General features: G+C 38.8%; 1 protein-coding gene across 1 annotated transcript in view; it reads right to left on the bottom strand.

Annotated features, from left to right (window-relative positions):
• Positions 1–1,723: 1,723 nt before the first annotated feature.
• The window catches only part of UGCG (UDP-glucose ceramide glucosyltransferase), a 38,667-nt gene continuing 19,853 nt past the window's right edge, over positions 1,724–20,537 (bottom strand). The window contains exons 2-9 of the mRNA XM_044265138.1: positions 20,303–20,444; positions 13,374–13,476; positions 12,521–12,622; positions 10,986–11,098; positions 6,717–6,895; positions 5,605–5,691; positions 4,588–4,777; positions 1,724–4,082 (exon numbers count right to left, since the gene is read on the bottom strand). Coding sequence (XP_044121073.1) covers positions 3,912–4,082; positions 4,588–4,777; positions 5,605–5,691; positions 6,717–6,895; positions 10,986–11,098; positions 12,521–12,622; positions 13,374–13,476; positions 20,303–20,444 — 1,087 coding nt within the window. The 3' untranslated portion in view covers positions 1,724–3,911. The remainder of the gene's footprint in view (positions 4,083–4,587; positions 4,778–5,604; positions 5,692–6,716; positions 6,896–10,985; positions 11,099–12,520; positions 12,623–13,373; positions 13,477–20,302; positions 20,445–20,537) is intronic.

Here is a 20,537-nt window from a genome sequence, read left to right on the forward strand (position 1 = left end):
CCTAAATGCAAAGATTTTAGCATTGTTCTGTCTGGTAATGTAGATTGTTTATTAGGGTTAAAAGACATGGAATACTCAATAAGGGAGCATTAAGACCCTTGATTAAGTAAGACCAAGAAATGGAAAAAATTCCAGTAGTTATAAATCATTTAAAAAAATACTCAATTCTGCCAGTCATTAAAAAAATCTGTATGTTGAGGGGCACCTGGGTGGCTCAGTGGGTTGAGTATCCAACTCTTGAACCCAGCTCAAGTCTTCTCTCAGGATTTTGAGTTCAAGCTCTGCATTGGGCTCTGTGCTGGGCATGGATCCCACTTAAAAAAAAAAAAACAAGGGGCGCCTGGGTGGCTCAGTGGGTTAAAGCCTCTGCCTTTGGCTCAAGTCGTGATCCCAGGGTCCTGGGATCGAGCCCCACATTGGGTTCTCTGCTCCGTGGGGAGCCTGCTTCCTCCTCTCTCTCTCTGCCTGCCATTCTGCCTACTTGTGATCTCTGTCGGTCAAATAAATAAAATCTTAAAAACAAAACAAAACAAAACGAAAAAAACCTCCGTTTAAACAATGAGGTACAGTATTTTCATCTGTCAATTTTGGAAAGATCTTGAAACTGGCCATTCTGGGTTCGAGCAAGGATACCGAAGAACGAGCAAACAGTTCTGTACGTTCTCTCGAACCCTGAACAAGTGTCAGAAGACTAGAGGGAAATTGTACATCTAACGGTGGTTTCAATATTCCCTTTGTTTTTTTTTAAAAATTCAGATATAGTTAACAGACCATAAAATTTGCCTTTTCAAGTATACAATTCAGGGTTTTTTGTATTTGTGCAACCATCACTGCTGTTTTATGGCAAAACATTTTCATCGTTTCAAATTCCTTTTAGACTCTTCCTCCCTGGGATTTACTCTCCAGTTAAACGTACTCTTCCCTCACAGACTCAGAGTGAAACAGGTCTGCAAATGCCTCCAGCTTTAGAGGAGCCTGGCCTGGACGGTGTATGGGACCACTTAGTCTATCTCCCATCTAGGTCTCCAGCCCGAGCCACTCCTTCCCTTTCCTTGGTTGGGCCTTTCCCAGCCACTGGAGTGGTAACATCTAAGAGGCCGAGTCAGGTTGTGAGCTAAGGCTGGGGGGTGGGCAAAAAGGGCCCATGGGTCTCTTCTCCAGGTTGGGCCAGTGCTTCTCAGGTCTGCCTGCTCAGAACAAGGACAGCTCAGGCCTCACCCCAGAATAATAACCAGAATCTCTGTGGGCGGGGCCCAGGCATCTGGTTTTTTGTTTTTTTAAAGTTCTCCAGGTGGTTTTAATGTGCAATCAATGTACAAAAGCCCCATGTTATGCCAAAGCATGACTGTAGCACAGGTAAAGAGGAAGATTTCAAAATTATCACTCGACAGAATTCTCCCAATAATTCTGATGTGAATGGTGGAAGGTGTTATTTGTGAAAATACCAAAAGAAGGAAAGACAGTAAACAACAATACATTATTGTTAATGTTTTGATTGTATTCAAATTTTTATTTTGAACAAAAAACTTAATACAATGATTTTAAATAATAAAACGTGGTATATTCTAGACACTTGTTGGTTTTTTTTTTAAACAGTTTATTAAATTTGGACTCCTACAGTTCTGTTGTGATGCTTTCTTCAACATTTATAGTATTTCTTACCGTATTATCGCCACTCTAAACTTGCTAAACAAAGAATCACTCTAAGTGAAGCTTCCTCTAAGTGAAGCCTGAAGCTTCACTTTATCACATTAACACACATACAGAACAGTCATTTTTTATATTTACAAAACACAAGAAGTCTGTCCAGCCATTTGGATTTGTTGTTACATTGCCCGTACTGAGATTAGCAAACAGCTAAGTAATAAGCAAGATTTCACTTAAGCAGTGCAAAAGATGGCCTCAACCAAACTTCATTAAACAAACCAACAAATTACAAACATATTCAGCAAAATTCAACTTGTGTAATAGAGATAAAAAACAAACAAAAAAAAACAAAACAAAACACAAAGTGGTTCACAACTAGACTGGTTTTCACTGTGCAACTTTCCTCAGGGAACAATACTACCCATTTCACAGAGAAAGGAGTATGCATCACAGCCTTTGTCATGAAGAAAATGCCCTCCAAACAAATTCGTCATAAGGCGCATAAAAAGAAAAAAACAATTTTTTTTAAATGAAGCAGTTTGGCCCAGAGAAAAGCTTATACATAATGTGTATACATAGTATATACACATTAATAGATACATTACAATGGAAACCATGTATGTTAGTCATTAGACAAATGAACTGGCTCAGTGTAGTGAAAATGTGTCCATTTTCTAGAAATACGTAATTATTGCTGATAGGCTACACATTATGCTCTGACACGGAAACTACAGAAACTTAGAATTTAAAGTGGCCGTATTGCCAGCGTCAGCCCTGCAGCAGGCGTTCATGAGGACAACATGCCATCCAATCCTAAGAAAAAGCAAAAATTCCACTACAGAAAAAAGGAAAAAAAAAGGCTTATGCACTGTCCCTTACAATTTTGCCTATTTAAAAAAAACAACAACAAAAAAAAACAAACCAAAAACTAGTCCAGTTCACCACAAGTTAAGCACAACCTGACAAGCAAGTTTAGCGGCAGGATGGGGAGAGGAGAGTAAAAGACAGCATGCATTGACAACTAGCGCTGATCTAGTCTATTCTGTCATACAAACTGGAATACAAAAATCCAATTTAATTAAGACTAGACTAACTGTAAGAGTTTAAAAAAAAAAACACACACACAGTAGACTTAGTTTGATACTGATTAATTTTAAGAGTAAAACTCATCCCGTCCCCACTTAATACTCTACTGCAATTTATTTGATGGCTAGAATATTCACTTACTTAAAAAAGATATTAAATACCTGTATCATGAAATTACAATCTTTTTAACAATAAGACATACTGTGTAAGAAAATAGCTCATGTGTGAAATGTGTCTGAAATGCATTTTTCCTCACAACTATCAAAACATCCACTCACACTAAAACAAAACCACCCCAGCCCTCCCCACCCCACCCCCCAGAAAAAAAAAAAAGTTCGGGAAAGATGGGGTGGGGCCGGGTGAGGAGCAGGGAAGGAAAGGTTTACCAGCACAGTGATTAACAATGGTTCAAGACAGAACCAACAAGAGTTGGTCAAAAGGATGCCTTCAATACATGGCTACAATTAAAAACCAAACTCAGCCACTTTTGGTTCATTGCAGTGAGACCAAAAAAATATCTCTCACAGATTCATATAAATACTAGACTCCAGCTCTTTTATTATTATTATTTTTTAAAGTCTTCCCATTTGTTTTTGCAAGGCCTAGCTACCTTATTACAATTTCTATTTGCTCTGCAACAACTACAAGAGGTAGGCATAGAGCATGAAAAAGTTTCTTAGTTAGTACCTCACTGTGGGCTGTTCACTGCACACCTTCCACTTTAGACGCGTAAAGGGATTGCTTTCCGGTCTTTCCTAAACCCCAAAGCAAAGCCGCTGCCGTCCTGTAAATGTTCTACCAGAGTGTACTCACAAATAAGAAACTTTCTCTACTGAAGGATACTGTCATAGTGTTTGTTGCAGAGCATTCATCTAGTCATATATATATATTTATTTATTTTTAAAAAATAAACAAACGACAAAAACCAAACCCAGGTTCCTAGAACCAGTTCTCTTGATTCACTACTTCCACAAAATAAAGTGTACCATTTGGCCAAGACTACAGATGTGGTTTTTTTTTTTTCTTCACAGATGCAATTGCCATGCAAAATAAATTAAAGAACAGATATCAAACATACATGTGATAAAACTACGGAAGGTAGATCTTTAAAAGCATTTATATAAACATAATTTATAATACTTCTCTTTTTTCCTTTATGTACAGTCACAAAGCTGTCGTTAGACATCGAGAATCTCCTCCGCTGTGCCCCCACAGCGCAATCTGTAGCGACCAGTTCTCCAGCTTATGGTAGGGTCCCATAATGCCGACAAAAAAATGTATATTGTCATGGATTCACGGATGAACCAGGCTACTGCATAATCAAGTTTTGAGAAACACAGTGTGCCACCCTGGGGATTGGAAAAAAAGAAAACACACAGAACTGACTGACCAACTGTCGAACTAGACACAGTTAAAAAAATGAAAATTCTTCAATTTCATTCTTAATATAGAGACTATATAAAATCAAGCCTGCTTCTTGATATAATTTAACTGCCAAGCTATATCCATTAAAAAGTGTTAACGATGAGTAGAAAAGGCATTAAAATCACGGCTAGACTGACATAGTTTAGTTTGAATACTCGATTTTGGGGAGAGACTTAATGAGAGTCATTTTATTAACATGATTTTGGGGGGAGGCTTAAAAAAAGTCATAGTGTAACTACCAACAGAAGGTGGAAAATTATGTTAAGTTCTGCATCCACATTCTACTAAGAAAAGTAATGTTTAAACCTGATTATTAACCTCTGGTAGGAAGCCAAAGAATGGCTCAGAAAGACTGCTTCAACCCTTTCTAAATGAAAATAGTTTTAGTTCTCCAAATGACTGCCAACCTTTTCATGCCTATCCACATACCTGGACACCCCTGAGTTGGATGTAGTCAAATATAAACCATGCCAGGCAATGACACATGAAAAATACCATAATATCCCATCTGAATACATGGTGGGCCGCCCATCCGATAATTAAACTGGCAACAAAGCATTCTGAAATTGGCTCACAAATTATTGTAGCAGGAAGCATGTTAATTCGCAATTTGGTCCACCTAAAAATTTAAAAAAAAAAAAAAAGGTTTTCCTTAAACAACAACAGCCTGGTTACAAGACTAATGAATTTTCCCCCCAAATGATCAGTTCTTTATCCTGTTATATAAAGGCCCTCCTCTTTAAAGAGTATTTAATGAAACTCTTTTCTGTTTGTATTTAGTATTATCAGAGAAAAAAGCCTATAAATTTATTTGTATGGCCTACACTCTAACGAATAAAAAAGTCAAAATACAGGGGTGCCTGGGTGGCTCAGAGGGTTAAGCCTCTGCCTTCAGCTCAGGTCACGATCTCGGGGTCCTGGAATCAAGACCCACATCGGGCTCTCTGCTGGGTGGGGAGCCTGCTTCCCCCCCACCCCTGTCTGCCTGCTTGTGATCTCTCTCTCTCTGTCAAATAAATAATAGAAAGTTAGAAAATAGAAATCAGCACATTAAAGAATCAAATTCTCAACATCTCTTTAATTCTTTATTTAAAATTCAATTTAGTTAACATGTACTGTATTACTGGTTTCAGAGGTAGAATTTAGTGATTCATCAGTTGCATATAATACCTGGTGCTCAGTACATCATGTGCCCCCGTTAAAGCCCATCACCCAGCTACCCCACCCCCACCCACCTCAACAGCTCTTCACGGAATGCTTTCAGGGTTACACAGCAAAGAAAATATATTTAGACAATACATTTAATAAAGATGCTAAACTCTCTTTTCTAGAACTAAGCAAAATTTGACTTTTAGATATTTTAAATACCGAGTTAGACCATGTAAAAATCACACCCTCCTCCACCCTTTTCTTTTAGCCAAAAAAGAAGAAAACCAGCTGATTTACCTGATCATTCTGGACTGAAACTGGGAAATGGAGTAAGAGCCGGAGTTCTGCATTGCAACCTGAGTGGACATCGCAAACCTCCAGCCTCTGAAAATTAAGGCAATTATAAAATGTACTAAGACGATGAACACATGCAGGCATGACTGACTATGCATTTACTGGTCACTATAAAGTGAAAGCAACTGCTGGTGTTCGGCCGGAGCCTAGTTCTTAGGATTAGCACCTGCTGGGGGGTATCATCCTTACGATGTTTTAGCAATTACACAGGTTCCGTGACGGCACTATCTACTGCTGGAAGAACTACCACCCCTCAGTCCACAGTTTGAGAAACTTAAAACACAGAAATTCTGGAAGTGGTAGGTGACGTGGGTTCTGTATTTCATAGCTTAGTCCCGGATCACTACTAAACAAAACCAAAACCAAAAGCCACCAACGCAATTGTGGGCTGGGGGTATGTGTGACACGTGGGCATCGACAAGGTTCTTCGGTAAGAAATGCAACAGAAAGCATTCTGCAGCTCGTGGGAAATACTAAGGAACTATGAGCCATGTTGAATAACATCATTTAAGAATTTTAAAAGCACACCTCAATTTTTAAAGTCTTATCTTTACTAAATTATCACACAAGGCAATGAACCCCTTTAAAAGCAAATGAGTATCTTGTAACAGAGAAATGTTGTAAGTCATTCTGTGAATTGTTAGGTGGCTTCTTAGCAAAGCACCACATAATCTACCGAGAAATGCCAAAATGTAAAATCATATTCTTTCAGTTTTCACCTGCTGGCTTATGACCGCACTAGTACTTTCAATTCATCTAAAACACATAGAAATTCACATCTATAATAATGTAAATTTATAATCACAGAGAAGCTTCCTTTTAATGTCAAGCCACATTAAAGAATGTGAAAGAATGAGAACACTTATTTTCCTCAGTTATTTCTTTCATAACGTATCTATGAATAATGGGAATTACTTCCTAAAAATATTTACCTATTCTGTACTCACTAGCAAGAAATGAAACAGGCCCTTAACCCACAGGTTTAACAAATACAATAAACCAACGTAAGTCAGATACTAAAAATACTATAGCCTGATGTAATTCAGTTTGCTTACCGGTCAGCTATGGCCTTGGCCATAAAGTAATCTTCAGCAATGTACTGGGCAAAAGCTATAAGCCCTCCTGCTTGATCTAACACATCCTTTCTCATTAAACAAGACATTCCCGTCACACATTTGAAGCCAGTTACATTGGCAGAGATATACGATCTTGGATGAGAAGTCCCAAAATATACCTGCCAAAACAAAAGCAAAAACATGTATGTATAATCAGAATGTTATGTTAAAAGTATGGTAGTTGGGACGCCTGGGTGGCTCAATTGGTTAAGCCACTGCCTTCGGCTTGGGTCATGATCCCAAGGTGTCGGGATTGAGTCCTGCATCGGGCTCCTTGCCAAGGAGCCTGTTTCTCTTGCTGCCTCTACCTGCCTCTCTGCCTGCTTGTGTGTACTCTCTCTCTCTATCTCTGGCAAATAAATAAAATCTTTAAAAAAAAAAAAAAAGTATGGTAGTTATAAACTTTTTTTTTTCCCTAACGATCTTCCTTTAAGTATGACTATCTTATTATTCTTATATAAACTACTGGAATAAAAGTTATTACAAAATAATATTTACATGTAGCAGACAATAGTAATTTCTTACTTGATGGACTATTCCTTTTGTTTGTTTGTTTTAGAGAGACCGAGCAAGAGAGCGAGCATGTGAGCAGGGGGCAGTGGCAGAGGGAGAGAGTATCTCAAGCGCACTTCGCACGGAGCAGGGAGCCCAATGGGAGGCTTGATCCCACCACCCTGAGATCATGACCTGAGCTGAAACCAAGAGTCAGACGCTCAACCGACTATGCCACCCAGGTGCCCCTTAGACTGACTATTCTTACTAGCACCATTACGAAGAAAAATATACTTCTGGGGAAAAAAAATTGTATTCTATTCTCAAATAAACACTGTGTTCTGTAAAGCTGCAAGATTCAAAGATTTATCCAAATAAAACTTAAATGGGATAAAAAGTTAAGTCAGAAGTATCACTCATTGACATGTCAAATGTTAACAAATATCTTATACAGATGTTAGTGTAACTACACACACACACCCCTACACATACAGGTGTATGTACGTGACTGTATGTCACGTGTACTCACACGTGCATACACACATACAAACACCACCTATAAATATATCGACCTACAGGACAATCCTATTTTAATCCCTTTCATAGCTAGCTTCTTTCTGCCCGAGTCACCGAGCTTTTTCCCAATTCCCCCAGTGTTACTTTTCAATGAATTTTCCATAAACAGGGTGGATACTAAAATTCTTTCTCCCATTTTACTCCCCCTTTCCCTAGATATGCTTTGAAGTCATGAACTACGCAAGTTGCTAAACCAGTGGTAGAATAAAATGATCATCACCCTGATTATGAGGCACAAAACCCTATTATTTACATCTGAGATATGCTGCCTTTTCCAGTTAGCTTGAAAGGAGAAGGGTGATTTCTCTCAATGGCAGCAGCTACGCACACAGTATGGAACAAGGGAATTATCAGGGGTAATGAAGAAGATGATTCTCGCTACCTACCCTATGTCCAGACTACAAGGAACCTCTGGTGTTTGTGGGACTGAACTGAACCAAGTAAGACAGACCAGAAGCCCACATCTTAATTCCTTAAACAGTATGTGGGGATTTAAGAATGAGGTGGAAAACAGGAACTATGTCAATGGCTCCCAGGATTTCTTTACAGACTGGAAAAATCCTTCCACTTCCCTTCACTCTGAGTAAGGCAAAAGGGCCCTTTAAGGATTAAATTTAAGGGGCGCCTGGGTGGCTCAGTGGGTTAAGCCGCTGCCTTCGGCTCAGGTCATGATCTCAGGGTCCTGGGATCGAGTCCCGCATCGGGCTCTCTGCTCAGCAGGGAGCCTGCTTCCCTCTCTCTCTCTCTGCCTGCCTCTCCATCTACTTGTGATCTCTGTCAAATAAATAAGTAAAATCTTTAAAAAAAAAAAAAAAGGATTAAATTTAACCTAAGGGACTAAACGTGATCTGGGAGAGGATTACCATGGCCACACACATCAACTTGGGATATTTCTAAAGCAAAAATACTATGTGGCATATAAGAATAGAAAGTATTTTATTTTGAAGTACCTACTCAGAGTTTCTCTCACTAAACAAAAATTCTGGTATTTAAAGACTTAACAATTTCTTACGACAGAACAAATATATTCATGGGCAATATTAAGAGCTCCTGACTCCAATTGCCAGAGGTTAAATTCCACTCACAATGTACTTTTACCCCCTCAGATCTGTGGTAATCACAAGATTCCAATATAAAATAATGTAAGTGCAGATATGCTTAAAACCAAGTTGATATGTTTAGAAGACTACAACAGTATATCCTTCCCTGATGACATTAAGGCAAGCTTTTCTTCCTAATGTGTAACAACCCAGGAATGGTTAAATGAGGCACAGAACATACGTATGATAGACTGTGATACAGTAAATAAAAAACACTTTTATAAGAAGTTACTAACGATATGGAGCAAAGCTAATGATGTGACAAAAGTCAGATACACACTGTTTTTAGAGTACTATCTCAAACTGTTTTTAAAAATGCACATGGGGAGGGGCGCCTGGGTGGCTCAGTGGGTTAAGCCGCTGCCTTCGGCTCAGGTCATGATCTCAGGGTCCTGGGATCCAGTCCCACATCGGACTCTCTGCTCAGCAGGGAGCCTGCTTCCCACCCCTCCCCGCCTGCCTCTCTGCCTACTTGTGATCTCTCTCTGTCAAATAAATAAATAAAATCTTTACAAAAAAAAAAAAAATGCACATGGGGGAAAAAAACAGAAACTTCTCTAACTGGTAGGGTTATGGGTTATTTTTATTTTTTGTTTCTTATATTTGTCCACAATCTATAGTTTCTATTTGTTATAGGGTAAAGAGGGGAAAAAACGGAAAATGCGAAGTAAGCTTTTCATGTAACTTTTATAAATCTTTTTTTTTTTTTTTAAGATTTTATTTATTTATTTATCAGAGAGAGAGGGAGAGAGAGCGAGCACAGGCGGACAGAATGGCAGGCAGAGGTAGAGGGAGAGCAGGCTCCCTGCCGAGCAAGGAGCCCGATGCGGGCGGGACTCGATCCCAGGACGCTGGGATCATGACCTGAGCTGAAGGGAGCTGCCCAACCAACTGAGCCACCCAGGCGTCCCTAGAAATCTCTTTAAAAGAAAATCAAATAAGGGTGTCTGGGTAGCTCAGTAGGTTAAGCACCTGTCTTTGGTTCAGATCATGACCTCAGGGTCCTGGGATCCAGGGCCACACCCATGTCAGGCTTTCTACATCAGCAGGGAGTCTGCTTCTCCCTCTTTCTCTCCTTCTGTGCCAACACCGCCCCTATCCCCTCACCCCCAAGTTCCAGCATGCTCTCTCTTCTCTCAAAAAAAAAAAAAAAAAAATAGGACATCAAATGGATTTTATAATGATTTGTACAAATAGTTTTCCCTTTTTTGTATATTTAAAATACTTTGGGGACGCCTTGGGTGGCTCAGTCGTTAAGCATCTGCCTTCAGCTCAGGTCATGATTCCAGGGTCCTGGGATCTAGTCCCACATCCGGTTCCCTGCTCAGCGGGGAGTCTGCTTCTCCCTCTGCCTGCTGTTTCCCCTGCCTGTGCTCTCTCTCTCTGACAACTCAATAAATAAAATCTTTAAAAACGAAAATATTCTGTGATATTTTAAAAAAGATTCTTTTCCTATTGGATTTCTGAAAGAACCACATGCCATGTGCTTTTATGTAAGTCAGTAGTCTAGAACCTGACTCTAGAACTGAGAGAGAGCCGTAAGGAGAAAGAATCTACTGTGTTCCGCTGGTGATGGGACCACAAGGATGCTTCCCGTGCACATCCACTCACTGCCAGAGGGCAGTAACTTCAGCTGTGATTCCAGGTGCCCGAAGAGGTCTTCACTAATAAAACAACTGCTCTCGGGGACGCCTTGGGTGGCTCAGTCGTTAAGCCTCTGCCTTCCGCTCAGGTCATGATCTCGGGGTCCTGGGATCAAGCCCCACATCAGGCTCTCTGCTCAGCAGGGAGCCTGCTTCCTCCTTTCTCTCTCTCTCTCTCTGCCTATTTGTGAATAAATAAAAATAAAATAAAATCTTTAAGAAAGAAAGAAAGAAAGAAAACTACTACTCCCATCTTGAGGATGCCAGCAGGTTAAAACAGACTTAATTACAGCTAACTTCGGGAAGCTCATCCCAACTCTCACACTTAAACTAGACTCAGGTTTCTGGTAGATGAGGGATGTGACAGTAAGAATATGACACATGACCACGATACTTACCTGTTCTAATGTGGCGGCAAAGCCCTGTCTGTCTGCCACATAAGGCAGACCATGAACCAGGCCTACTTTCTCCGTCATTTGGTTCACCATGTCAGTGAGTGTGTCTGGAATTACTATAAGACAAAAAGGTGACAAGGGAAAGAAAAAAGAAATTCCTTTTAGTAAAGCGTCCTCTAACATGAAATTTATTTGTGAGATATGACTAAAGTCTTTTTTTATATCTGGATATAATAGAACTATTGTCCATCACTTTCCTAATTGGAATACAAAATCTCAAAAAAGGCATTAATACATGATAACCTAATTTACATGATACATTTTCAGTCTAATATATACCTAACATGTCTCAGAAACAGGCTATACCCTGAAAACGTTACTCCCCCTATTTAAGAACCTCCAAACTGGACTAGAGATAATGTGTCCTAACAGAAAAGGAACAGGAGCAAAGGTCAAAGGACCTCAGTCCTTACGCTGGTTCCTGCATTCTCTAACCACAGGAAATGAGCCTCCACTTTTCCTAGACGGTACGAGATGTCCTATCTTGTCAAATTGCGAGCGGGAACTGAACGAGACGATACTCCACAGAGATGCATACATATGTTATGAAAACGTAATATACAATAAAAATAATTTAGGATAGCAAACACGAAGAATGAACACCATCTCTGGCCACAAACTGAGTGATCTGTAACGGTCCTGATGAATCAGGCAAGACACACTTCTATTAATTTTCAAATCTGCTTTTTAAAACTAATAAAAAGAAATTAAATCATGGTCCCCTCTTCAAACAGCAAACGTTTCCTGTCTTTTTAAATGACTTTACTTCCCTCAAGTCTTCACCAACGAAATCTACTCTATGAAAGTGTATCTGGACCTTCAATACACATCTTCTAGAGCCTTGGTTCTCCACGGCTGCCCTGCAGCGAACGTTAGCCATGCTCAGAGCCAGTGTCTGGCGCTCCCAGCATTCAGTGTGTGGAGGCCAGGGCCGCTGGCTCTCCATCCCACACGGCAGCCTCCACGGCGGAATTACCCGGCCCCGAATGCCAAGGTTGAGAAACTGGTGCTAAACGTTTAAAAATGCTAAGATGCAAATTATAATTTCAGTATGTAAACACCTTCCTACTAAAATAAGCCATGTACATATTCTGGTAATATATTCACCTATTAATTTTTGTCCCTTTGTGTGAGAGAGTATATTATTGGTGCCAAACATATTAAAGTAGAAGATAAGGGTAGCATGAATAAGGCAAAATTTACAACTATGAAAAATCTTGTAAAAGGGACTATAAAATGGATCATTAACTTTTTTTTTAAATAGCTGGAATTTTCTCTCCAAAGCAAAGATATTTTTATACATCTAACAGTCTAGGTTAACATTAAAAAGTTCCTAATCTTAGTAAGTATAACTTGACATTTTACCATGAATTAGATGAAATAAATTACTTCATGAGGCTGATAAATATATTTTCAGATTGCTTTTGGCATTTTATCATCAAAGAATAGTTTTATGAAATAAGTAAAAAGAGGCTCACCTCTTATTCCGCTATCACAAATCCATATCAGATCATACTTTGCAACTTCATATCCTGGCATTAAATTATTAATTTTAGGATTAATGCCAACTTTTTTGCCACCTAGAAATGTAAAGTGCAACAGTGAAAGATTCATGAAACACTGAGAGTATTTTCTAGAATACAAATACAGGGTAGAGAGAAGTGAAAAGTACTTTCACATAATAATTTAAACAAACATACTTTTAACATTATGCTGTACGTTCCTTATTCTTCACAATATGTTTAGAAATTGTTCATTCTCAAAGGGAATTAATTTCTTTGAAAATGTATTAGGTTCAGTTTTTTGATTCTTAAATTAACGCATCAGTAGTAGGAATCAATGTTTAATAGCAAATATCTCTCTACAAGTCTTCAGAATAAGCCTACAGGCTTTTGAAAAAATCCTTTATACAAAATATATATGTATATTCTTTTTGTCATATCATAAAAGCAAATTCTATCCTTCACTCTCAATTACAGTGAATAAGATATAGAAAAGCCCACAGGTTGGAAATATTAAAGAAACAACAGTAAGAAAAACCAGACTCTCGTATCTGACTGAGAAAAACGTAACACAGGGTAATGGTGGCGGGGGTGGGGGTAGGGGGTGAGGGAATAGGGTTTTTGTTGTTGTATTGTTAATTCCAGAAATGGAAAAAACTCTTTGTTTTTAGAACTTAAGCTTTCTCAAAAGGATATAAACACATCCTACTGCTACTTCAACATGCATAAAGCAAACATGCTAGTAACTTCACTCTAGTTGAATGCAAAGATTACTGATACTTAATACTATTAAAGCAAAAGGGTTGTTGCAGAATTAATTTTTACCTACCAATAAACAATCTAGCATCAACATTTGGATATTTTCCAAGAAGCTTCTTACATACATCAATGGCTGGATCATCATGATCTTGTACACAAAGGAGGACTTCATACTAGTCAAAGAACACATTTTATGTAAATTAATCTCTTACAAAAATAAGCACATTATTAGGATTTACTGACTGAAAAAAAGGCATGAGGAAAAACAAGCAATGGTACACACAGAGTTCAGAAGTTAAGAGAGTACTCATAATGGATGCAAACACTTAAGACGTCAAGTGCTGCTTTAACAGAGAGCAGCTTCTCCCTGAACAGGGGCCTATTTGCAAGCAGAAGAGATAAGGAAAGGCCCAGCAGCCCTGACAGCTGAAGTCTTGCCATTCCCAGATAGGCAGGACCTCGTAATTAAACTGCATCTCGAGCTTCTCCGCGGCCTCCATCACTGCAGCTTTACCAAATACTCACAGGGTGCCCAGGAGTGTAAAAGCAACATGGAAAGCAAACAAAATAAACACCCACTCTGTTCTCTAGAAGCTCGGTCTCTGAATTTATTATTTCGTGAAGGTGCTATAAATTACATATCAACTCCCATTTTGATTTAAAGGGTTTCCCCAAACTCTTCACATGAAAAGGACAAAGGGAGATTCGATTTTGGCTGTATAGTAAGTTCTGAAATAAAATAGAATTTGACTGAAAATCAATCATCCTGGGGCGTCTGGGTGGCTCGGTGGGTTAAAGCCTCTGCCTTCGGCTCCAGTCATGACCCCCAGAGTCCTGGGATGGAGCCCTGCATCAGGCTCTCTGCTCAGCGGGCAGTCTGCTTCCCCTTGCCCTGTCTCTGCCTGCCTCTCTGCCTACTTGTGATCAGTCCGTCAAATACATAAATAAAATCTTTAAAAAAAAAAAAAAAAAAAAGGGAAAGAAAATCTGTCATCCTGAAAAGTATGGTTAGCCTTCTAACAATGGAAAAGAAATACCCAGGGTTCTATTCCACTCAGTAGGTTAGGGAGTCATTTCTTTGCACTTGACTGGCTATGTCTGTTACCCTGGGGGTCTTTATTTAGAGTAGAGTATACTGGGCCCCACTCTAACTTTTGAATTAGAACTCGGGGATGATTCTGACACGTAGCCAGGTTTATCAAATCTTGAGTATTTAACCTTTAACCTACCATTTAGTAAACTACTAAGTTTTTAAAAAAGTATTTGCTTAGGGCACCTGGGTGGCTCAGTGGGTTAAAGCCTCTGCCTTCAGCTCAGGTCATAATGCCAGGGATTATGTGGATGGAGCTCCGCATCAGGCTCTCTGATCATCGGGGAGCCTACTTCCCCCTCTCTCTCTGCCTGTCTCTCTGCCTACTTGTGATCTGTCAAATAAATAAATAAAATCTTTTAAAAAAAATAAATAAATTTTTAAAAAAGTATTTGCTTTCACATACAAAGATGCTACTATAATATTTTATGGGCTAAGTATTCTAAGCAGTAATTTTTTTTTTCAAGAGTGCTGCTAAATTCATGCTGAGTCTGTGACAAATTTCCTACCAATCCTCTTTGTAATATGGGGTGGGCATTTTTAAGCAGAGGAGGGAGGTTAATTATGTCCATGAAAAAAAAATAATAATCTATGTGTCCTAAAAAATAAAAAGAGCTAAGAACATAACTTTTTAAGTGTCTAACATACAGGGACTAGCTCAGGTAAATGGGAAACCCAGCAAAAACTGGCAATATAGAAATTAGTGACTGAGTATGAAAATGGCCAGGACTAAAGTCAAAGAAGGTAACACGATTTTTTAAGTGAAAGAAAGAAAATGTTTTCTCAATAATTAAGTAGAGGGGAAAACAATTTATACTTCCCTCATACTTTCTACCTACTATTATTATACATTCTATCAACTACCTACCTATTGTCCAATGATGACGGACCAAAACTGCCACTGAGGAGGTACTGAAAACAACTTTACAACTACCCAGTCTCCAGGGACCAGATAAAAATCTGAGGATGGGAAGGACACCACTCTGGCCACACCCTTGAACTTCCCAAAGGGTTGACGCTTAAGTCCTATAAAGCATCAGTCATCCTCCCAGCCTGACTCTCAAAACAATGTCTGGCTGCAACAGCCAAAAGGCATTGACCTTAACAATGAAGATCAGAAAGATTAAGTGAACTTCCAAAGGGTAAACGTAACTATTGGCTTTCGTACTAGAGCAAGCTGTTCAGCCAGGCTCGCGGTAACGAATTCCTTGTTTTTCCAAACACCGCATGGTTTCTTTAATGCTTTTATAATTTATGCTGTTTTGCAGGTACGAGCTAATGCAGTGAAAGGAAATGTTCATTAAGTGATATAATTCCATAAAATATAATAAAAAAAGTCAGTCTTAGCTTTTTTTTCCCCTAGCAAAAGAAAACTTTGAAGAATATTAGTTCTAGAAATGATTTCAAAGGAGGCAGAGTTGACCTTTCTTCAAATGCAAGATTTAAAGTTTTTATTTTAGGGGCACCTGGGTGGCTCAGTCAGTTAGGTGTCAGCTCAGGTCATGACCTCAGGGTCCTGAGAGCCGGAGTTCTACACGGGGCTCCGTGCTCAGCGGGGAGTCCACTTGAGATTCTCTCTCTCTCCCTCTGTCCCTACATGCACTCTCTAAAATAAATATCTTTAAAAAATTGAAGTTTTTATTTTTACTGATTATACCTCTTAAAATGAAAATCAAAAACCACCTGATTAGCCAGAGTGCAAATAAAACTCAATTCACATTATCTAAGAAATGTTCAGATTCTTACTAAACATGTAACTTTTGCTTGTTTCTGATACTGAAAATCATACCAAATAAGAGGTAAGCATTTCAAATATTTTCTAAATTATTTGATTTTAACCTGGAGTTCATTTTTCAGCTATGATAATCACCTGTGCCTTCAGTCTGATCGAACATTTATTTGCTAGGAATCTCTGTAATTGAATAGTTAAGTCACTCCAACTACCCTGCAACTGGCCAGACCGAACATACCAAATTGGCTAAAGGCTTTTTTAAAGGATACAAAAAATTTCTTCTGAAATTATTTTTAAAAGACTGTCTATTTAATTTAGATAGAGAGAAGGGTGCATGAGATGGGGGGGAGGAACACAGGGAAAGGGACAAAGTAGACTCTGCATGAAGAGCCTGACGTGGGCTCGATCTCATGACCCCAAGATCATGACCTGAGTTGAAATTAAGAGGCAGAGGCTTAGCTGACTGAGCCACCCAGGCACCCCTGGATATTTCTGTATTATCTAAAGGATCGGGCAGAAGTATATATGTTCAAAAACATAAGTTTTATTAAAATATTATACTTTAGGGGTGCCTGGGTGGCTCAGTGGGTTAAGCCTCTGCCTTCGGCTCAGGTCATGATCTCAGGGTCCTGGGACTGAGCTCCACATTGGGCTCTCTGCTCAGTGGGAAGCCTGCCTCCCCCCCTCTCTCTGCCTGCCTCTCTACCTACTTGTGATCTCTCTCTGTCAAAATAAATAAATAAAAAATCTTAAAAATATTACTCTTTAAAAATATCTCAAGAAAACACTTACTTTATGGATTTGAAAGGGCTGTAAGATATAGTGAATTCCATTATAAATCAGTATAGTATAAATACATAAAGTCTAGTAATAAACCTCAGAGTAGTTTAAATGAGAAGGTTAGTGTTCGACAACCCTTTACTAAGGTTACTATACATATAACTAAGTGGCTAATTTTCTGTTTTCCTTTTCAAACAGTGCAACAAATAAAAGGCTGAGGACAAGAGAGGTGTAGTGTAGGAAATCCACAAATAGGGATTCAGTCCTTTGATATTTAAGAATTGAGTATCTGAAAACAGCAATAATCATGAATGCTATTTTTCAGCTTTTACGAATAAATTCATGAATAAATTATGCATGAATATATTACGATGCATATATAGTATTAGATTTAGGTATATAAATAACATTAGAAAAACCCCACTGATTCAGCCCTGTAGACATTAGGAATATAAACTGTGTACTACAGCAAACAAGATAAAACATCCTCTTAAAATAAAAAACCGTTTTAATGACATTAATTATATTGCGTATCAAGTAGGAATATCTTGAATTGTTCTACAAATAACTACACATCTTTTTTTTTCCCAAGATTTTATTTATTTATTTGACAGAGAGCACAAGTAGGCAGAGAGGCAGGCAGAGAGAGAGGAGGAAGCAGGCTCCCTGCTGAGCAGAGAGCCTGATGCGAGGCTCGATTCCAGGACCCTGAGACCATGACCTGAGCTGAAGGCAGAGGCTTAACCCACTGACTCACCCAGGTGCCCCACTACACATCATTTTTACAGAAAAATTTTATGATGCTATTTGGATGAAAGGAGAATATGAATTTTCCGACATAACATATTTAGAACCCCAAATGCCTAAACCTTTTCTGGCATGGAGTGATTAATACACTTATTAAGTTAATGCATTCATCCTTAGGATAACTTCTGAGTGAAAGACAGATGCCAGGAAGGAGATGTTTTGTAAGAACACAGCTCTGAATTCAAAGTCTAGAGAGGTAACGTTATATACGTCTTTATTTTCAAGAAATTGTCTATATAGTTTTCCAAATTTACTTGGCAAATTCCTATCTTGCAGATTTACTAGTTTCACCACGTATGTTGTGCTTGGTCTTCTGAAAATGGATTTGCTTTTCTGTCTTCTCTAATTCTTTGTTTAGAAGACCATTCAGTAAGAAATAATTCCTGTTAAGGATAACTACACCACCGGCAATAAAGAGTCCAAACATGGCACCAGACTTGTGACATTTTAAACCAATTCTGTATTTGCAAAAAAAAGGGGGAAAAAACCCACCACTATTACCATAGCCTCATTCTTGTAATAACTCTGATCATTTAATTTAAAAACTCTTCATAGGGCCAGAATTTACTAACATAAAGCTGACTGCTACTTCTTCCCTCTGTGGCTAAATCTCCCACCAAAATGCAGTCTATACTGAGCCAAGCAAAGTGCTCAGTTTTGCAGAAAATCAATTATATGACCTTTTCATTCTTTTTTTTTTTTTACCCCCCAAGGAATAAATATCCAAAAAAGTGGACTGGGGCTCCTGAGTGACAGATGGTTAAGTGTCCCAACTCTTGGTTTTGGCTCAGGTCATTCCCTCAGGTCATGGGGCCCCAAGTCAGGCTTCGCACTCAGTGCAGAGTCTGCTTAAGGTCCCTGCCCCCACCCCATTGATGCGTTCTCTCTCTTAAATAAATAAAATCTTAAAACAAAACAACCCGAAATAGTGGACTGACAAGATATGCCAAGTACAGAAATGTTTCAGGGCAATTAGTACAGTAACGATTCTCACCAAAATTTAAGCCCAGAAATTCAGGGCAAGTACCAGTAGTAAATCTTCTTACACGTACCCCAAATTAAATAAAAGTTATGAACTTCAACATGTTCTACATCTTTTTCTAGAGTGGTCTATCATGTTCTGAATCAAATTAGCAGGAAAATCGTATGTCCGCACTGAAACCAGACATACTTCTGTAAAACAAAGTTCGCCCTCGACAAAAAGCCAATAGTAAAGTATACTGGGCCTGGCAGTCACACAAACATTCGTTTCAGGACTACATGCCTCCTGGGTGACACAGCCACTTGCCTGTTCACACTCAGATTTGTGGGATTTCAGTGGTTTAACTTCAGTTTCCTGTGGAACATTTGCCACTGGGCTTGGTCTTTTTAAAAAGCCAATAAAAATGCCATGAGGTCCAAGTTTTCCTTTAGATTACAGGTCCTTAGCACTTTCCCTCCACCTTCTTTATTTTCTATTTACACAGCTAACAAACAGTACTTTTATAATTAGTAAAGTTCTGGAAAAAAGAATAAAAACGATCTCTTATATATGTGGTTCCTCATTTTATAGGACATATCAAAACCATTTTCTCCACGATCAATTTAAATACCTCAATGACAAAGATGGAAAAAGAAGCAAAAACTAGAGCTCTTGAGATAATATCAAATTGTAAAAAAAAAAAAAAACAAAAAACTTCATTCAGAAGAAGAAATCAACTATTGACTTATCCCAAATATTCAGGATTAATGGATACTATATTCCTGGGTTATTCTTAGACACTCTTTCTACAACTAAAGCCCACACTAACTTCCATGACCAATTCAATTCCATGACTATCATCTCCCAAGGATCCAAAATAAAAGGTCCATAATAAAATTCTCAATAAGAGTTGTATTAAGGCTACATCACATCTGTGTCTTCTCTATTCTTTTTCATTGATGCTACTGAGAAAAGTACAAGCTAAAAGGGAAGAAATGAGTGTGAAAACCTGTCACCATGAGAAATGTGGTGTGTATATTATTTTCCTTCTCACAATTTCAGATGTCCTAAAGAAATGCGGGGAAGAGCCTCCAAATGGCAAAAACTACGGACAAACTGAGACACTGAGGGTCAAAACAGACACAAGCAAATAGGGACCAAGGAGGAAAATTCACATGGACCGAAAAATCAAGCAACTACCTGCTTGAAATGTAAAGACACATTCAAAATCAGTGTTTCAAGCAATTTTAAAAGCTGCAATAAAGCTAGATACATAATCTCTTGATTTAGTAAGTTGTCTAAGAAACTACAGGTTGAATATTAGAGGGAAGAAATTAAAAAGAGGAGGCGCCTGGGTGGCTCAGTGGGTTAAGCCTCTGCCTTTGGCTCAGGTCATGATCTCAGGGTCCTGGGATGGAGCCCGGGCTCTCTGCTCAGCAGGGAGCCTGCTTCCCCGCCTCTCTCTGTCTCTGTCTGCCTCTCTGCCTACTTGTGACCTCTATCTGCCAAATAAATAAATAAAATCTTTTTTTTTTTTTTTTAAAGATGCCTCTCTAAGCATTTACCAGAAGAGAAAAGTCCCCCCCCCCCCAACTCAACCATACCTAATGAGTACAAGGTTGTACTTACTTTGGGGTAATCCAATTCGAAGAAGGTCTCCAAGTTGTTTATTAGGTTAGGATCTACTCCTTTCAGTGGCTTTAGAAGAGAGACGCCTGGGAGCTTGCTGTATGGCTGTTTGTCTGTTGCCTTCTTGTTGAGGTGTAATCGGCTAAAAAGCAAAGGATGTATACATCATTTCTGGAGAACACATTAGTGCTAAATCAGCCTAATGTGTTAAGCTATCAAGCAATTACTAAATTCG

The sequence above is a fragment of the Neovison vison genome, chromosome 9 (genome assembly GCF_020171115.1).
Source record: "Neovison vison isolate M4711 chromosome 9, ASM_NN_V1, whole genome shotgun sequence".
Lineage (NCBI taxonomy): Eukaryota > Metazoa > Chordata > Mammalia > Carnivora > Mustelidae > Neogale > Neogale vison.